Raw genomic sequence first — 15035 nt, forward strand, 5'->3', positions numbered from 1 at the left:
GGGGGAGTTGAGGGCACCCAGCATTCCTTAAATTTGAACCATCATTTGATTCTCAGAAAAAAAAAAAAAAAAGGCACCAGCTTGTAAAACCTGTTCCACCTGCTTTAGAACCCTACTCTGGACATTCCAGTCCTGGCGATTCACAAATGGAAATGGGTTTGGTGTTTAGATCTTGGTCCCCATTTGGCTACATGAGAAAAACACTGCAGAATTGGGCTTTTCCCTAAGAATGGTGCTGTGTGGATTGTGACTGGTTGGATGATGCTTTTGCAGCTAATGAGGACCTCTGCATTTTGTACAAATATTATAGGAATGTGAGAGAGGACTGTTCCTCCAGGGTGTTGTTCAACAGAAGGCTACAAAATCCCAGTTTGGATTTTTGCCTCTGACTATCTGTGAAGTGCTCAGAGTCAGAGAGCTAAAGAATTCCTTCAGTCTGCTAGCTTGAGGGCATACATTATCTTATATTAACCTATGCCCACAAAAGTTCCTTTTTTGGTGAAAGAGTGAATGGTTTTGTGACCTGTATGGAGAAGAGGAATTTGGATTGGAAACTCTCTAGGATGGGGACTGTCTTTTTGTTATGTGCTTGTATAGCACCTATTACAATGGTGCCCTAGTTGGTAACTGCAATATAAATAATAATAAGAATTAATAATGGCCTGAATGGGTTTGCTGTCAATTACCGTCTATGAAAGAACACATGCCAGAAGAGGTACTCCAGCAGCTCATATTCAGTTATTAGCATTTCCAGCTGCTCTGCAGTTATCATTGTTCCATGGTTTGGTGGTGATTCCAAGTAGGCAGTTCTTAAAGATGAGAACACTCCTGTTATAATGAAATAAACTAACCTCTACCCCAGCCAACGAGGCTTTCTGAGTCAGATGAAAGTTGTGCAAGATGACGTTCGTGGCAAACGTTCGGGCAACAGGGAATCCTGCTGGATGATTTATAATCACTTGGTTTCCGCAGACTGAATTATATCAATTTCGCTGCCCAGTTATCACCAGCCCTTGTTGCTTTTGGGCTGATTTCTGCCCCCATTTAGACCTGTCCAATCTCGCTGATTTCAACCCCCTGAAAGCCCAGGACACTGCCCAGGGTAACTGATGGGAGAATTTAGCTCTGAATTTAAGGGTACCTTTGGGGCTTTTAAGGAATACGTCAATCATGCTGACTCGTCGAGTCCAGCAATGTTCCCCAGCAGACTGGGGCAATCATCTGTTACCTAAAAAGACTGAAATCTGCTTTTCGCTTTCATTTGCTGAGTGGACATTACTAATTCAGCTTTCCTTCTGCGCTGGAGTCACTCAGGCTGCAAGAATGCCACATGCTACTCCAACAACCACCACAGAGCTGGCTGAAGAACGACTGCAAAGGCTACTCTGGCTCCTTCCAAACTGACACAAAGGCTCCTCTGTTCTGAGCATAAACATTTGGCTTCTAGTACATGCAGATAAACACTAATCCCAGCACTGATCTGCTACAGTCCAGCCACTGATCTAAGATGTTCAGTTGCCCTTATTTGCTGAAATAAGATGGACTCTCACTGTAGGTTATGCAGATATATGCTTGCGTTGCGACTATGTTTAAAGGGCACTCGCTCATCCCTGTTGTAAAGTGTCCGCTTTCCCATAGCACTCACTCTCCGTGTCTCTCCCTCCTCCTCCTTTCCCTCTTGAGCTGCCTAACTGCAGTGAAACACCAAACTTTTCAGGTGTTGCAAAGATTTCACAGAGGATAGTCAATTTGCCAGCTTTTAATGATTGTCCAGTCCATGTTCCAACCTAAGTCACTCAGTGCTAAACTTACTTATATAAGCACATACCTATAGTATAACCCCTGCTCCCCCATATGTGGGCTTTTCATTCCCTCCCCCAGGCAGAAGTAAACCTTTCTGTTTTTGTTAATTGTTGGTGTTAGAGTAGCACCTAGAGGATCAGGATCAGGGCCCGATGGAGCTAGACGTGTACAGACACATAGTAAAATGTAGGCCATGCTCAGAGAGCTTACATGCTAAAGACACAAGACAGACAAAGGGTGGGAGAGAGGAAATATTATTCTCATCATCCCAATTTTACATTAGAGAACTGGGGCATGGAGGGTTTAAGTGCCGCGCATAAGGTCACACAGGCTCTCTGTAGCAGAGCCAGCAGCTGACCTCCATCCCCTGAGTCCCAATCCGGTGCCTGAGCCATAGACCATCTTTCCTCCTTAATAGCTGATTCCTACTCCAGCGCTCTGTACATGCCCCTTATGATCTACATGCTGTAGCCGAGCTTACTGCTGCTCTCCAGTGAGCTGCAGTCACATACCATGTGCCAGGAGTGGAGCGCCATCCCTACAGACTGCAGTTACTATTTTTATTAAAGCAGCTTCAGAGGGTTATAGATTTCCTTGCCCTCTACAGTACCAACCATGATACTAAAAAACGCCTGCCTCCTTCATCTCTGCCAGGTACCCATTAGCATTTATTGCCGCCAAGATCGCCCTGGGGATCCCCTTGCCGGAGATCAAGAATGTAGTATCAGGAAAAACCTCTGCGTGCTTTGAGCCCAGCCTGGATTACATGGTTGCCAAGATACCTCGCTGGGACCTGGACCGCTTTCAGGGCACCTCTAGCCAGATTGGCAGCTCCATGAAGAGCGTGGGAGAGGTGAGTGTGGAGAAATTCTCTCCATTTCCTTTCTGTCTCCTATGAAATTTAACTTTTCTCCCTTGTCTACTCTCTGGATGCTGGTTCTTTCTAGTCTGCCAGCCAAACGAATGCTGAGGAGGATTTAGAACCTCAAGGGCCGCTCTTCTAAAAGCAGACGCTAGTTATGCACTCGCAATTTGGTTCCAGTTATCCACTGCAGTTACAAAAGTGTTGTGTGTATTTGTGGTTGAACATGACAGCATGGAGACATCAGTCAACAAGGTTTTGCCCACTAATCAGGGAGTTAGCTGTCTAACAGCTAGCATTCATTCACTGGGTCTTCAATGTCTTTTGAATGCAAAATTAGCGACCAAATTGGGACATTTTTAACATGTCTGTTGCATGATCTCCATGCTGGGTTGCTGTCCAGAAGGTCGACTGGGGATCAATGAACTCAGTAGAAATAAAATAAGAACTGAGAGAAGAAATCACCCTAAACTGAAAGCAAACTTGTCCTGAACCTCAAACTGTCTTTGGTTTGTAAAAGTTTTATTACCATTTATTGGTCAATACTTGTTCACTTTCACCTTCCTGGACGTTTTCTGGTTCCCTGTGGAAATACCATTGGGGTGTTTCTAGCATGGCTGTAGAAAATTTGTTTTCCAAATATGTGCAGCCTGGCTTTTCAGCCCCAGTTAATTCAGAGGGTGTGGATAAACATCTGATCTTTTGAGAGCTTATTCAAATCGCCTGAGCTGTATCCAGTACCCTTTTCAATTAGAGTGATTTGGGACTGTAAAGGCCATTTTAGGCAATAGCATGGTAGGCCACTCTTGAGATTCGTAGATTCCAGAAGGGACCACTGCATAACACAGGCCATAGGACTTCCTTGAATTAATTCCTGCTTCAGGTCCAATCGTTGTGTTTGAACAAGAGCATTTCTTTGCTGAAAACATCCTAGAGTGAAGCGAAGACTCACCGACGCAGCACCTCCTGCTGGTCATCTGGGAATTAGCGCTTCAGTCTCGGAGCACCTCCTGGTGGCCGGTGTCTCGCCTGTCTCAGGCCCCTGCGTCCCTCCTGGACTCCGGTGCCCCTTTACTGCCCCAGCAGTACCTCCACTCTCTGGGTCTCCCCTCCCAGGGGAACCCCCAACCCTCTACCCCTGCCTTGCCTCAGTGGCTACAGCCAGTTATCAGCTAGCCCCCTCTCACTGGGGCAAACTGCAGTCTGTAAAGGCCACTCATCACTGGCAAGGGGATCGGACCAGCTGCCTCTGCCTAATCCCCGGCTGCCCCTCTGCAACCCCAGTACCTGCTTTGGCCTTTAGCAAGACCCGCAGCCTGGGTATTTGCCAGGCTGGAGCTCCCCAGCTCCTCTTGCCTTTCCCCAGCACTGCTCTGCTCCCGGTACCCTGACCTACCAGACAGCTAGGTCCCTCCCCCTCCACAGCTAGAGAGAGACCCACCCAGCTCCTCCCTGAGCCCCCACAACAGGGCCAGGTGTGGCCCAGTTGGGGTGTGGCCCCAGCTGTGGCTGCCTCCCCAGTCAGCCCAGAGCGGGGAAACTGCCCCACTACACATCTACTCTGAAAGATTTAAAGATTTCCAGTGATGGAGAATCCACCACAACCTTTGGGAAGCTGTTCCAGTGGTCAATCACCTTCACTGTTAAAAAAGTGCACCTTCTTTCTAGCCTGATACTGCACCTGAAAACAGAACGCAGCACCTGATTTCCTCTTGAAAGGGTCAAATTGCTTTGTCTTAGACAGTTAGTTGCCCCCTCCAAATAGATAGGATAGGCCTTTGGAAATGAGGAACAAAACAGCAATGACTTTTAAAATCTGAATTTAAGACTGGTGAGAACAATGTGACATCTTCAGCTAATTTTTGAAGAGGAATGAAATGAAGCAAAATGGGTAAATTATCCATTTAATTAGCTAATTACTCATCAGTTATCCAAAGCAAAATAATTAATTGTGTACTTTGTTGTCTGTCTTTTTTTTCCCCCTAATGTTTTTCAAGTAGCTCTCTTGCTAAATTATTTTGACAAGTGAGGCCTTACAAACATCCACTCCTCCTCGCTCAAAGAGCACACCCTCAGCACGGTGGGAAGGATTAATTAGAGCTCTAGAGGAAAGCCTTGCCAGGGTGATTGTATTTTTAATAATGTGTGGTACAGAAGGTCCCTGCAAATATTTATGGTGTTAATGCCCCGTGACTTCATGTTATACATGCACTTTGCACATTTTACTCCAGCTAATAAAGGGTTATACTCTGGAGTGTCCCACTGTATGAATACTGAACTGCATTATGAGTTGGACTATCCACAGGTATGGGGAAATAAGGAAGGATAAGAACCCCCCGCACCCACGTATTCTCCTGCCCAGACTACCTGGACCTTGGGTTCAAGCCAGCAGCAAGTGGACAATGGGAGAAATGGGGAATAGACAGAGCTTTGGCTTCATACTCCCCAGCTAGCATGGGGTGTGCTGAGCTGTGATGGTAGAGAGAGTATTGCAATTTACTGTTGATACAGACAAAGAAGAAATTACCAACCCCCAGAGCAGAGGAGCTGTTTCTCAAAGAGACCCCTCTCAGTCAGAGTGTCTCCTGTGACTGCATCTGGCATGGTAAAGCTTAAGTCCTCTCCCTAGGCCTGTGCCGGTAACCAGACTGTAGACCACTGTGGTTTTTCTACGTTGAACTGGCTAGCCTCAGCCTGACTGTTGGTGAGCTCTGTAGTGACCGGCGGAAGGCTCTGAACAGTGGAGCTGTGTGAAAGGGGAGAAAGTTTTCCCATGACACTTTTGCCCCATTTGGTTTCAGATTATTTTTGTGTCCTTTTAAGATTTTGCTTTCTGGTGAAATATACATGTGAACATTGGAATGAGTTGCAAAGTTTCCATGCGGAATGGACTCACTGGAACTTGGGAATGGGATCATTTTTTTAGGTGAAATAATCATTGAACAGAAACATACTATAATAGTTACTTAAGGTTTGACATGGGCTCAATGGAAGAAGTGTAGTCTTCTGCCTTTGCCCACTCCTAAGACTTAAAATTCCATCTGCATGAGGCTTTTCCAACTTTACAGGATTCTCCCGTCATATAACACAGGTGGTTTTTGAAAGCTCCGGGACAGTAATCTTCCTTCGAGTCAGTTCATTGTGTCCCGTAGCATGTTCCCATAGGCTTTAATCTTACCTAATAAGCATCATTGCCATCTGAATAACTGAGAGGGGCAACACCTCAGCACATTAACGTGAGAGATTTCTTTGTTACAGGTCATGGCTATTGGGCGCACCTTTGAGGAGTGCTTCCAGAAGGCCCTGAGAATGTGCCACCCGTCTGTGGATGGCTTCACATCACGGCTGCCAATGAATAAAGAGTGGCCGGCCAACTTGGATCTCCAGAAAGAACTGGCTGACCCCTCCAGCATTCGAGTCTATGCAATGGCCAAGGTAATGAAGGACGCAGAGGCTATGGGATCTACCCTGTTGACTATAGTTACCAGACTGTGTTGGTTGAGGTAGTAGAGTGTAATATTCTTTAACCCCTCAGACAGCTGGTATCGATTGGATCAGAAATCCCTAACCAGCTCTCTGACATCTAAAAGACCAGCCGCTAGTCGTTGTTACCACTGAGCTCTGTTTGAGTCACGTCTCATCAGATGCCTTCCCTGTTTCCCCCCCTCCCTGCCCCATGTCAAGGTTTTTCACTGTTTGTTGGAGTGATGAATACGATGCCTGTTATGTCGGAAAAGGCGAGAGCTCAGATGCCATTGACAGCTATTGCCTTTACCCGTGTTCTTCTACTATAGTCAAAAGACAAACACAGGAGAGATGTGGAACCCGATGGAACTTCGGACTGAGCCAAGGTCATGAGCCAATCTTGGCACCATGCTGGGGCCCTCATAAATTAGATGTATCTGGAGCAGATAATAAGAGAAGATTATTAAGATGATGTAGCCCGTTTGTGAAATGGTCACAGGGAAATGGGCTTTATTAAAAAAAAATGAAATGTTTAAAAGAAAAAAGAGTTAAATATTTCGCCACATCATAATAATAACGATTAATATTCAGCTCTTATAGTTGTACTTTATTCACCTTTGGGGATTTTTAAACAAAATACTGTATCCATTGCCTTTGGGATGATAGACTGGGTTTCCTTTTTACCCAGTGAATGTGGATGGTTTGCTAAAAATAAATTACAAAAACCAAAACCACATAATTAAGCATGTCCAGGAAAGTATGAAGCCTGCATTACTTCAGAATGAGAAAGAACCAGAGTGGTGTCACGGCTGCAAAGTTTGGTTCTGGATGTGAACTTTTCCATAGTTCAGGGGTATTTCAGGTCAGGGTTTCTGAGCCAATCTATCTTTAAATTATAAATCAGAGTCAGTTTCAAAAGCAGCCAGTTTCTCAACCATTGAAAACCTAAACCTTTCTTTGATGACATTTGCTTCTAGCAGACCACAGGACTACGGAATGTGCAGGACCTTGGTAATAAGAGGTACAGATGAGAAGTCAGCAGCAGGGGATGAGCATGCTATATATATGTATATATAAAGAGAGAGCATGAAGCATACATAGCATATGAAGTTACAGCAGGTGTCAACCAGCATCAGTCCTTATTGAAGTCAATTGGAGTTTGGGCAAAGACTTCATTGGGAGCCAAATTCTGCACTCCTTGCTCAGGCAAAAGTCTTGCTGATGTTAATAGGAGATGAGGAATAATTACTACACGTTTCCAGGCAAATTAGATATTTATGACGTGTTTGTTAACGAGTCTGACTTACCATCTCCTCTCTTTGGCAGGCCTTGTCCGACGGCGTCCCCGTGGATGATATTCACAAACTCACAGCCATTGACAGATGGTTCATCTATAAGATGCGGGATATTGTGAACATGGAGAAAAGCCTGAAGGAACTCAGCAGGTAAGGAAATCAAACAGCTTTCTCTAAGGATACAGCCTTTTTGCTTGGCATCACACAGCTGGGAAACCAGCTGCAGGCTTGTGCACAAACACGAGCAAGGCCGAAAAGTGATGTCAGTCCTCAGTGCAGCCTGAGTTATCTTAAACCCTAATGTATTACACTAAGAGGCTACCTCTGCCCATGTAGCAGCAACTGCACTGAAGAGCGCTGCTCTAGGAGTAAAGGCATCTTGTCCATCTCAGCTGATCTTAGGGGTTCTAGAAATCCCACCTGGATTTAGAAAGTCCTTGATGTAGTTTCAAAGCTAGGATTTGCTAACCCTCCCCCAAAATGTGAGATCTGAGACTACATTTGCATAGCGAGGGTATGGTTAACCTTTCAGCTAATACTCTCAATAGATTCTCCCTGGCTTTTTACACCGGAGAGCCAAACAGTGCATTTCTGACTGGCTGATGGCTTTCTAAGCTGTCTGCCTTTCTTCTCACGCGCTGTTCCTCCTCAGTTTAGAACAGCTATAATTTCCAACACATTTAAATATAAATCTTCCGGTTTCTTAAACCATATAAAATGAACCACAATAGATAGCAGTAAATCGAAGCTCCAGGCTGTATATCAGTCTCAGCCTTTTGCTGACCGCAGCTTTCTCTTCCTGGTTTACAAGGCCAGCAGAACCTTGTTGCTGAGTTATTATTGTCTGCTCTGTTGCCTGCGTTTTGGATACATGTTGCATTACTGCAGTTGAACCACAAGAGGGCACCAGAAACTTTTAGTACACAGCACTTGTAAGGAGAGGCTGGGCAGAAACATACAAGGCGTTTGTTATGAAATATGCTTTCACCTCCCCTGAGTTCTGCTTCTTTGACAAGCTGTACATTTTTAATTGAGTAGTTTTTGTTTCCGCCCAGAAAGTGAGCTGGGATTCTAGCTAAGCAGAAATAAAGGAACAGAGAGGAGCATGTCTTCTCGAGGGGTACTTACAAAACTCCATTATTACCCCACATGTGTAATTCCTCTCTAACTTCCATGTCATGTTTCCTTTGTTTGCTGGTTTCATTTAAAAAAAATCTCATGCATATCAAGTTCCTGTGTTTACACAGAACCAATTTATTTCCCCCACTGTTTCCTAGGAAATTACAGCCACAGCTGTAATTAGAATACTCTGCAATTATGTATTCAGGATCTCAAAACACGGTCCAGAGGATGGTCATGTCCTCCCATGGTGTAAATTGACATCACTCCATTGAAGTAAAGGGAGCTGAACTGATTTCTGTTAGCTGACGATCTGGCCCATTAGTTAATTACACCTCACAATGCCTCTGTGAGATAGGTACATTAACGTTATTGCACCCATGATATAGATGGATTAGCTGAGGCACATAGTCAAATGACCTTCCCAAGGTCATGGAGGAAATTTAGTGGCAGAACTAGAACAAAAAGTGTTACTGACTTCCAGGTTGGAGTGTTGACAACTAGAACACACTCTCCATCCTCCTCCCTTTCGGCCATTATTGGATGAGAGCTGGCTCAGCTGTTGCATGCAAACAAGAGATTTCTCCTAGTCAGTGCTCAGGTCTTCCATGTGTGTATTCACTGGAGCTACTTGCTTTATTTTTCATTCTGCTATAAGATTCAGTGTTTGCAAATTGGACATAATCGTTTTTAGAGGGAATAAGGACAACCCAGAAAAATGGCTGAACGGGTTATTACAAGCACAGCTGCATTAGCAAGCTCTGTGTTTATGCAAACATGACTCTCTCTACATGGATATTCTGATATACACACACAGTATGTATGTGTATAATATATGATAATATCCAGACCTTGCAGTTGATCCTTATCTTTCTATAATGGTCCAAACCAACACTCAAATGAGTTCATCATCATCATCACAATGCCCAGCTCTTATCTCGTGCTTTCCAGCAGTAGGTCTCAAACACCTTACAAAGGAGGGCAGTATTATTATCCCCATTGTACAGATGTCAGGGGAAACTGAGGCACAGAGCAGTGGAGTGACTTGCCCAAGGTCACCCAGCAAGGCAATGGCAGAGCCAGGAATAGAATGAGTCACAATCCAGCGCTCTACCCACTGAACCTTAGACATGGATTCACAGCCAAACTTTGTGGCTCTGGGCAGCCTGTGATCTGCATGTTTCTAAAGTCACACAGAAAGGGAGGTGAGTGTTTTATACACAAATACATTGCGATATCGTATAACCCTAGGCCTCACGTCTGAGTGAGATGAACTCAACGCAGGACCTAAGAGAAGGGTAAAGGCAGTTTTATGTCATATTTGAGCTTCCTTGGGCCAGCCAAGGACAGGTTCAGCTCCCCTGCTTCCCCCCATCAGTGCAAGTTAGAGCAATCTCATTCTAGCTGTTAGCCACCAAATGGCTGCTCCACCAGCCAGTAGTTGCCAGGGCATAGCAGTCATCTGTCTCTGCCCTCTTCCCCCGCCACCAGCCATGCTTCATACACCAAGGTCTGCAAGGGGAAGATACCGTAGAGCTTCCCTCTTGTCGGGGAAATCCTCAGGCGTCCAGCTCCATCGGCTCGCCAAGTGGTGCAGTGGGGCTGAGGACGTGGCCCTATATTTACATGCACACAGAGACAGGGAATATATTGAGAGGATACATACCCAAGGGTGGTGAAATAATGGATTGTATCGTGCTAGATATGGCAGGATAACTGAGCACGACTGGCTTTTGAGAAGCAAGAAACCCCTTTCCAGGTGGGGAGGATAGAAACGTGAGTCACGTGACCGAGGAAGTTGCAGCGCTCTGTAGTGTGGCAAAGAAAGGGAGGCAGGGGTTAGCCTGAGTGCCGCTCCATTAGGCTAAGCAGCATTCCCCTTTGGAACTCAGTTTGCTTATCTGTCGCTTTAGCTGCATAGCAGCAGCATATGTCGCCGACTCAATACCTAGCTAGCCCGGGGCTCAGCTGGGTAATACAGGTCTCTTCATGTTGCACTTCTGTTGCCGAGGTACAGTGTCTGGGCACCACTCTTCCCCTTCCTTATTTCTCGTATTATGCCCCTGGCTTCCCATAAGGCTTGCACGGTTGGCTTGGCTTGAGAAGAATCCACAGCGGAGGGGCTGGTCGAGGGCAGGCAGAGGGAGTGCTGCCTACCCAATGTTTTCAGGGGTTCACAGGCTGAACCGCCACGCACAAAAACCAAGGGGGAGAGCAGGAAAAGGAAAGGAATTGGGTGTTCGCTGCTGTGTGTCCCCATCCCCACCCAACAGCCAGTGCCCCCACCATCCTGTCTACTGTGCCCTGTCCATGTGCACCTTACACTCTGTCTCCCTGATTACCCTCCTGTCTCCGCCCTGCATGGGTGCTCTCATCTGATCTGCCACTGCCATTATGTCTCCATTTGCCTCCTTTGTTTCCCTGGCACACTTCTTCCCAGTCCTCTAAGCATCTGCCCTTCCCCTGCCCTGTTTCTACTGTAGGTGTCGTGCAGCATTGCCATTACACTGCTACATTATTAGCCATACAGCCAACAACTGAGCTGCAAAGTACATGACTGGCCTGCTCCTGCAAGTCACACATCAGTCCATGACCTCACACTTCTTGCCATAAAAGGGAAGCAACACACGGAATTGGTAATGGATCAGTGCAGTTTAAAAGCTTTGTATCAGTCCTGATGGGCTAGATTCTCCATGGTATCCATTAGCACAGCTTCACTGACTTTAGTACATCTAAGTTGATTTATATCAGCAGAGGATGAGGGCCAATGTGCATAGAATTGTAGAATATCAGGGTTGGAAGGGACCTCAGGAGGTCATCTAGTCCAACCCCCTGCTTAAAGCAGGACCAATCCCCAACTAAATCATCCCAGCCAGGGCTTTGTCAAGCCTGACCTTAAAAACCTCTATGGAAGGAGATTCCACCACCTCCCTAGGTAATCCATTCCAGTGCTTCACCACCCTCCTAGTGAAAAAGATTTTCCTAATATCCAACGTAAACCTCTCCCAGGTGAGACCATTACTCCTTGTTCTGTCATCTGATACCACTGAGAACAGTTTAGATCCATCCTCTTTGGAACCCACTTTTGGAACCCAGTTTGGAACCCATCTGAAAGCAGCTATGAAATCCCCCCTGTTTCTTCTCTTCTGCAGACTAAATAATTCTAGTTCCCTCAGCCTCTCCTCATAAGTCATGTGCTCCTGCCCCCTAATAATTTTTATTGCCCTCTTCTGAACTCTTTCCAATTTTTCCACATCCTTCTTGTAGCGTGGGGCCCAAAACTGGACACAGTACTCCAGATGAGGCCTCATCAATGCTGAATAGAGGGGAATGATCACGTCCCTCGATCTGCTGGCAATGCTCCTACTTATACAGCCCAAAATGCCATTAGCCTTCCTGGCAACAAGGGTACATTGTTGACTCATATCCAGCTTCTCATCCACTGTAACCCCTAGGTCCTTTTCTGCCCAACTGCTACCTAGCCACTAGGTCCCTAGTCTGTAGCAGTGCATGGGATTCTTCCATCCTAAGTGTAGGACTCTGCACTTGTCCTTGTTGAACCTCATTGGATTTATTTTGGCTCAATCCTCTAATTTGTCTAGGTCCCACTGTATCCTATCCCTACCCTCCAGCATATCTACCACTCCTCCCAGTTTAGTGTCATCTGCAAACTTGCTGAGGGTGCAGTCCACACCATCCTCCAGATCATTAATGAAAATATTGAACAAAACTGGCCCCAGGACCGACCCTTGGGGCTCTCCATTTGATACTGGCTGCCAACTAGACATGGAGCCATTGATCACTACCCGTTGAGCCCGATGATCTAGCCAGCTTTCTATCCACCTTATAGTCCATTCATCCAGTCCATGCTTCTTTAACTTCCTGGCAAGAATACTGTGGGAGACCATATCAAATGGTTTGCTAAAGTCAAGGAATAACACTTCCACTGCTTTCCCCTCATCCACATAGCCAGTTATCTCATCATAGAAGGCAATTAGGTTAGTCAGGCATGACTTGCCCTTGGTGAATCTAATCAAACACTCCCAAGGAACTGGGGAGGTGGGAGAGCGAAACCAAAGAAAGCAACATGTAAAAAGAGTCTATCCTGGTGCATTATGCTGAAGACATGCAGGAGTTGGGTCTGTACAGGGCCTTTATGTCTGTTGGGTCTTCTAGGTGCCTCTGTGGTACAACTAATCAACAATAACTTAGTGATTTGTTGTAAATGATCGCTTACCGTGTGTCATTACGGAGCCAGAAAAGGTTATCATCTTTGGTAGAGCATTTATATCGTGAACCCAGTCATGGAATTGTTCTGAGTGGTTCCAATATGAGAAATGGAGAGCACACAGCTTGGTTTCCAAAGCCCATGTTGAGTTTACAGGGCAGGCCGTTGGAAAAATCCAACTGTGTATGTTTGTAACAATACTTTGCTCTCCTGTTGCTCTGTCCATGTTACTATAGGCTCCATTTAATAGGAACAGCGTATGCCAAATGCTATTAACTGTAGATATGATGACAGCTCAGGGTGAAAATTTTCAAAAGCACCTAAAGGACGTGGGAGCACAAGGCCCTTAGAAAGTCAACAGGACTCAGGCTTCTAAATTATTTAAAGTCCTCTGAAAATCCCATTCTGGTTACCTAGCTGCTTGATCAGTGCCTGCAATTAATTGTACTCAACATTACTTGTGAGCCCAAAATGGGGGGAGGGGGCGGATTTGAAAATCAGACCCATCACATCCTGAGTCACATTCTCAGCTGATGCATATCCGAGTTGCTTCAGGAGTGGCGCGGATTTACACCTGCCAAGGATCTGTCTCTCTGTCAATACCAACAGGATTACTTTTATTGTCCGATGAAATTTTTTTTCAGAACCGTAAAAGACTTTCAAAGGGACACTGGTAGGTCAGCAACCACCTGTTTAAATCAACTGCTGTGTCTGAGTTATTAATAAGTAGAAAGAGGTGACGATTTTCTCATGGCAGTTTCCTTGGAACTGTTCCCCATTTCATTGTGGGTGGTTTCGTGGCACTGAGGAATTTCATGGCGCTGATATCGTCGGTTTGAAATATGACCTTCCGCATCCCCTTTTTTCATTTGAAATGTCGGGGTCGTGAAGTTTCGCATGGAAGTGACAATGGCATTCTGTGCGGTGTTGGAACAGAGAAGGGGTGTGTTGTGCCGGGGTGAGCCATGCCTCACAGGTTCTTACAGGAGCTGGTGTATTTTCTAGGTCCTTATTTCCGATAGCAGTTTATTATAATATTGGTATTCCAATAGAGTCTCCTTGGTCCTCACTAAGTTGAAACAGGAATGAATTCAGGGAAGTTCTATGGCCTGTGTTATACAGGAGGTCAGACGAAATGATTGCATTGGTCCCATCCAGCCACAGAATCTGTGAAAAGATGCTAGTTGCTGTACATACACATAGTAAGAAATCTTGCCCTGTGCAGAGCTTACAGTCTAAATGGTCCAGGATGACAAAAGGTGGGAGAGGGAGTATTGTGATCCCTGTTTTACAGATGAGGAACGATGGCCCAAAGTGATTAAGTGATGTGCCCAAGGTCACACAAGGAGTCTGTGTCAGAGCAAAGAATTAAACCCAGATCTGTGCTCTCATCGCCAGGTCATTCTTTCTCTTTGATTAATTTTACTTGGAAAGGTACAGCTGTGCTATTAATGCCAGCAGACCGTGATGACACAAGTTTGATAATATGCTGATCAATGACTTGCGTTTGATAATATGCTGATCAATGACTTGTACTGAGATGCTGGGGATATTTAGGATTTGTCACTGGACATCTGCATGCTCTCACGAGTGAGAATTAGCAAATGTGACCTTCTATGACACAGATCTTCTCATACACAGAGTGGGCAAGTGTGATTCTGAATGTAGATCTTGTGGCTTGTAATCAGACACAGAATAGCACACACTGGGCAGCAGAGAGGGCCAGCCCCAGAGAAGCATTTTTAACAAGACTCTGCTCAGTGGCTTCTAGAAGTCAACAGAAAATTATTTATTGAGACTCCCTTTCCCAGGCTAATGTCCTTGGGACCGCAAATGGTATGTTTTGAAAATGGCTTTCTGGAAGCCTGACTTGATTTCCAAACACACTGCAGAGAAGTATCTGCAAAATACAGCAGCTGAAATTAAAGTTTAGCTCCAGCATTCAGAATCTGAGGCAGTGCAAAGGAAAGAGATCAAAGGGCCGTCAATAAACCATATTCATTCTAAGTGGGTGTCATAAAATGGATTTTTGTGGCCTCTTCAGATATGAATTTTGTCTGCAGTTTGCAGACATGTGGCTAACCTGTTCCCTAGCTAGACAGGTGAGAGGTCATAGGTCACACCCTCACTGGTGTGTATTGGAGTAGCTTCACTGAAGTTCAAGGACTCTGCACTGATTTATATCAGCTGAAGATCTGGCCCCAACAGAACTATTTAGAAAGAATGTATGAAGGCCCGAGTATGCCCCTTTCCTCTCTGACTG

General features: G+C 45.4%; 1 protein-coding gene across 1 annotated transcript in view; it reads left to right on the forward strand.

Annotated features, from left to right (window-relative positions):
- CPS1 (carbamoyl-phosphate synthase 1) overlaps nucleotides 1–15035 on the forward strand; it is a 125189-nt gene that overhangs the window by 57664 nt on the left and 52490 nt on the right. The window contains exons 19-21 of the mRNA XM_073304767.2: nucleotides 2458–2656; nucleotides 5924–6100; nucleotides 7457–7575. Coding sequence (XP_073160868.1) covers nucleotides 2458–2656; nucleotides 5924–6100; nucleotides 7457–7575 — 495 coding nt within the window. The remainder of the gene's footprint in view (nucleotides 1–2457; nucleotides 2657–5923; nucleotides 6101–7456; nucleotides 7576–15035) is intronic.

This window comes from Lepidochelys kempii, chromosome 11, assembly GCF_965140285.1.
Source record: "Lepidochelys kempii isolate rLepKem1 chromosome 11, rLepKem1.hap1, whole genome shotgun sequence".
Taxonomy (NCBI): Eukaryota; Metazoa; Chordata; order Testudines; family Cheloniidae; genus Lepidochelys; species Lepidochelys kempii.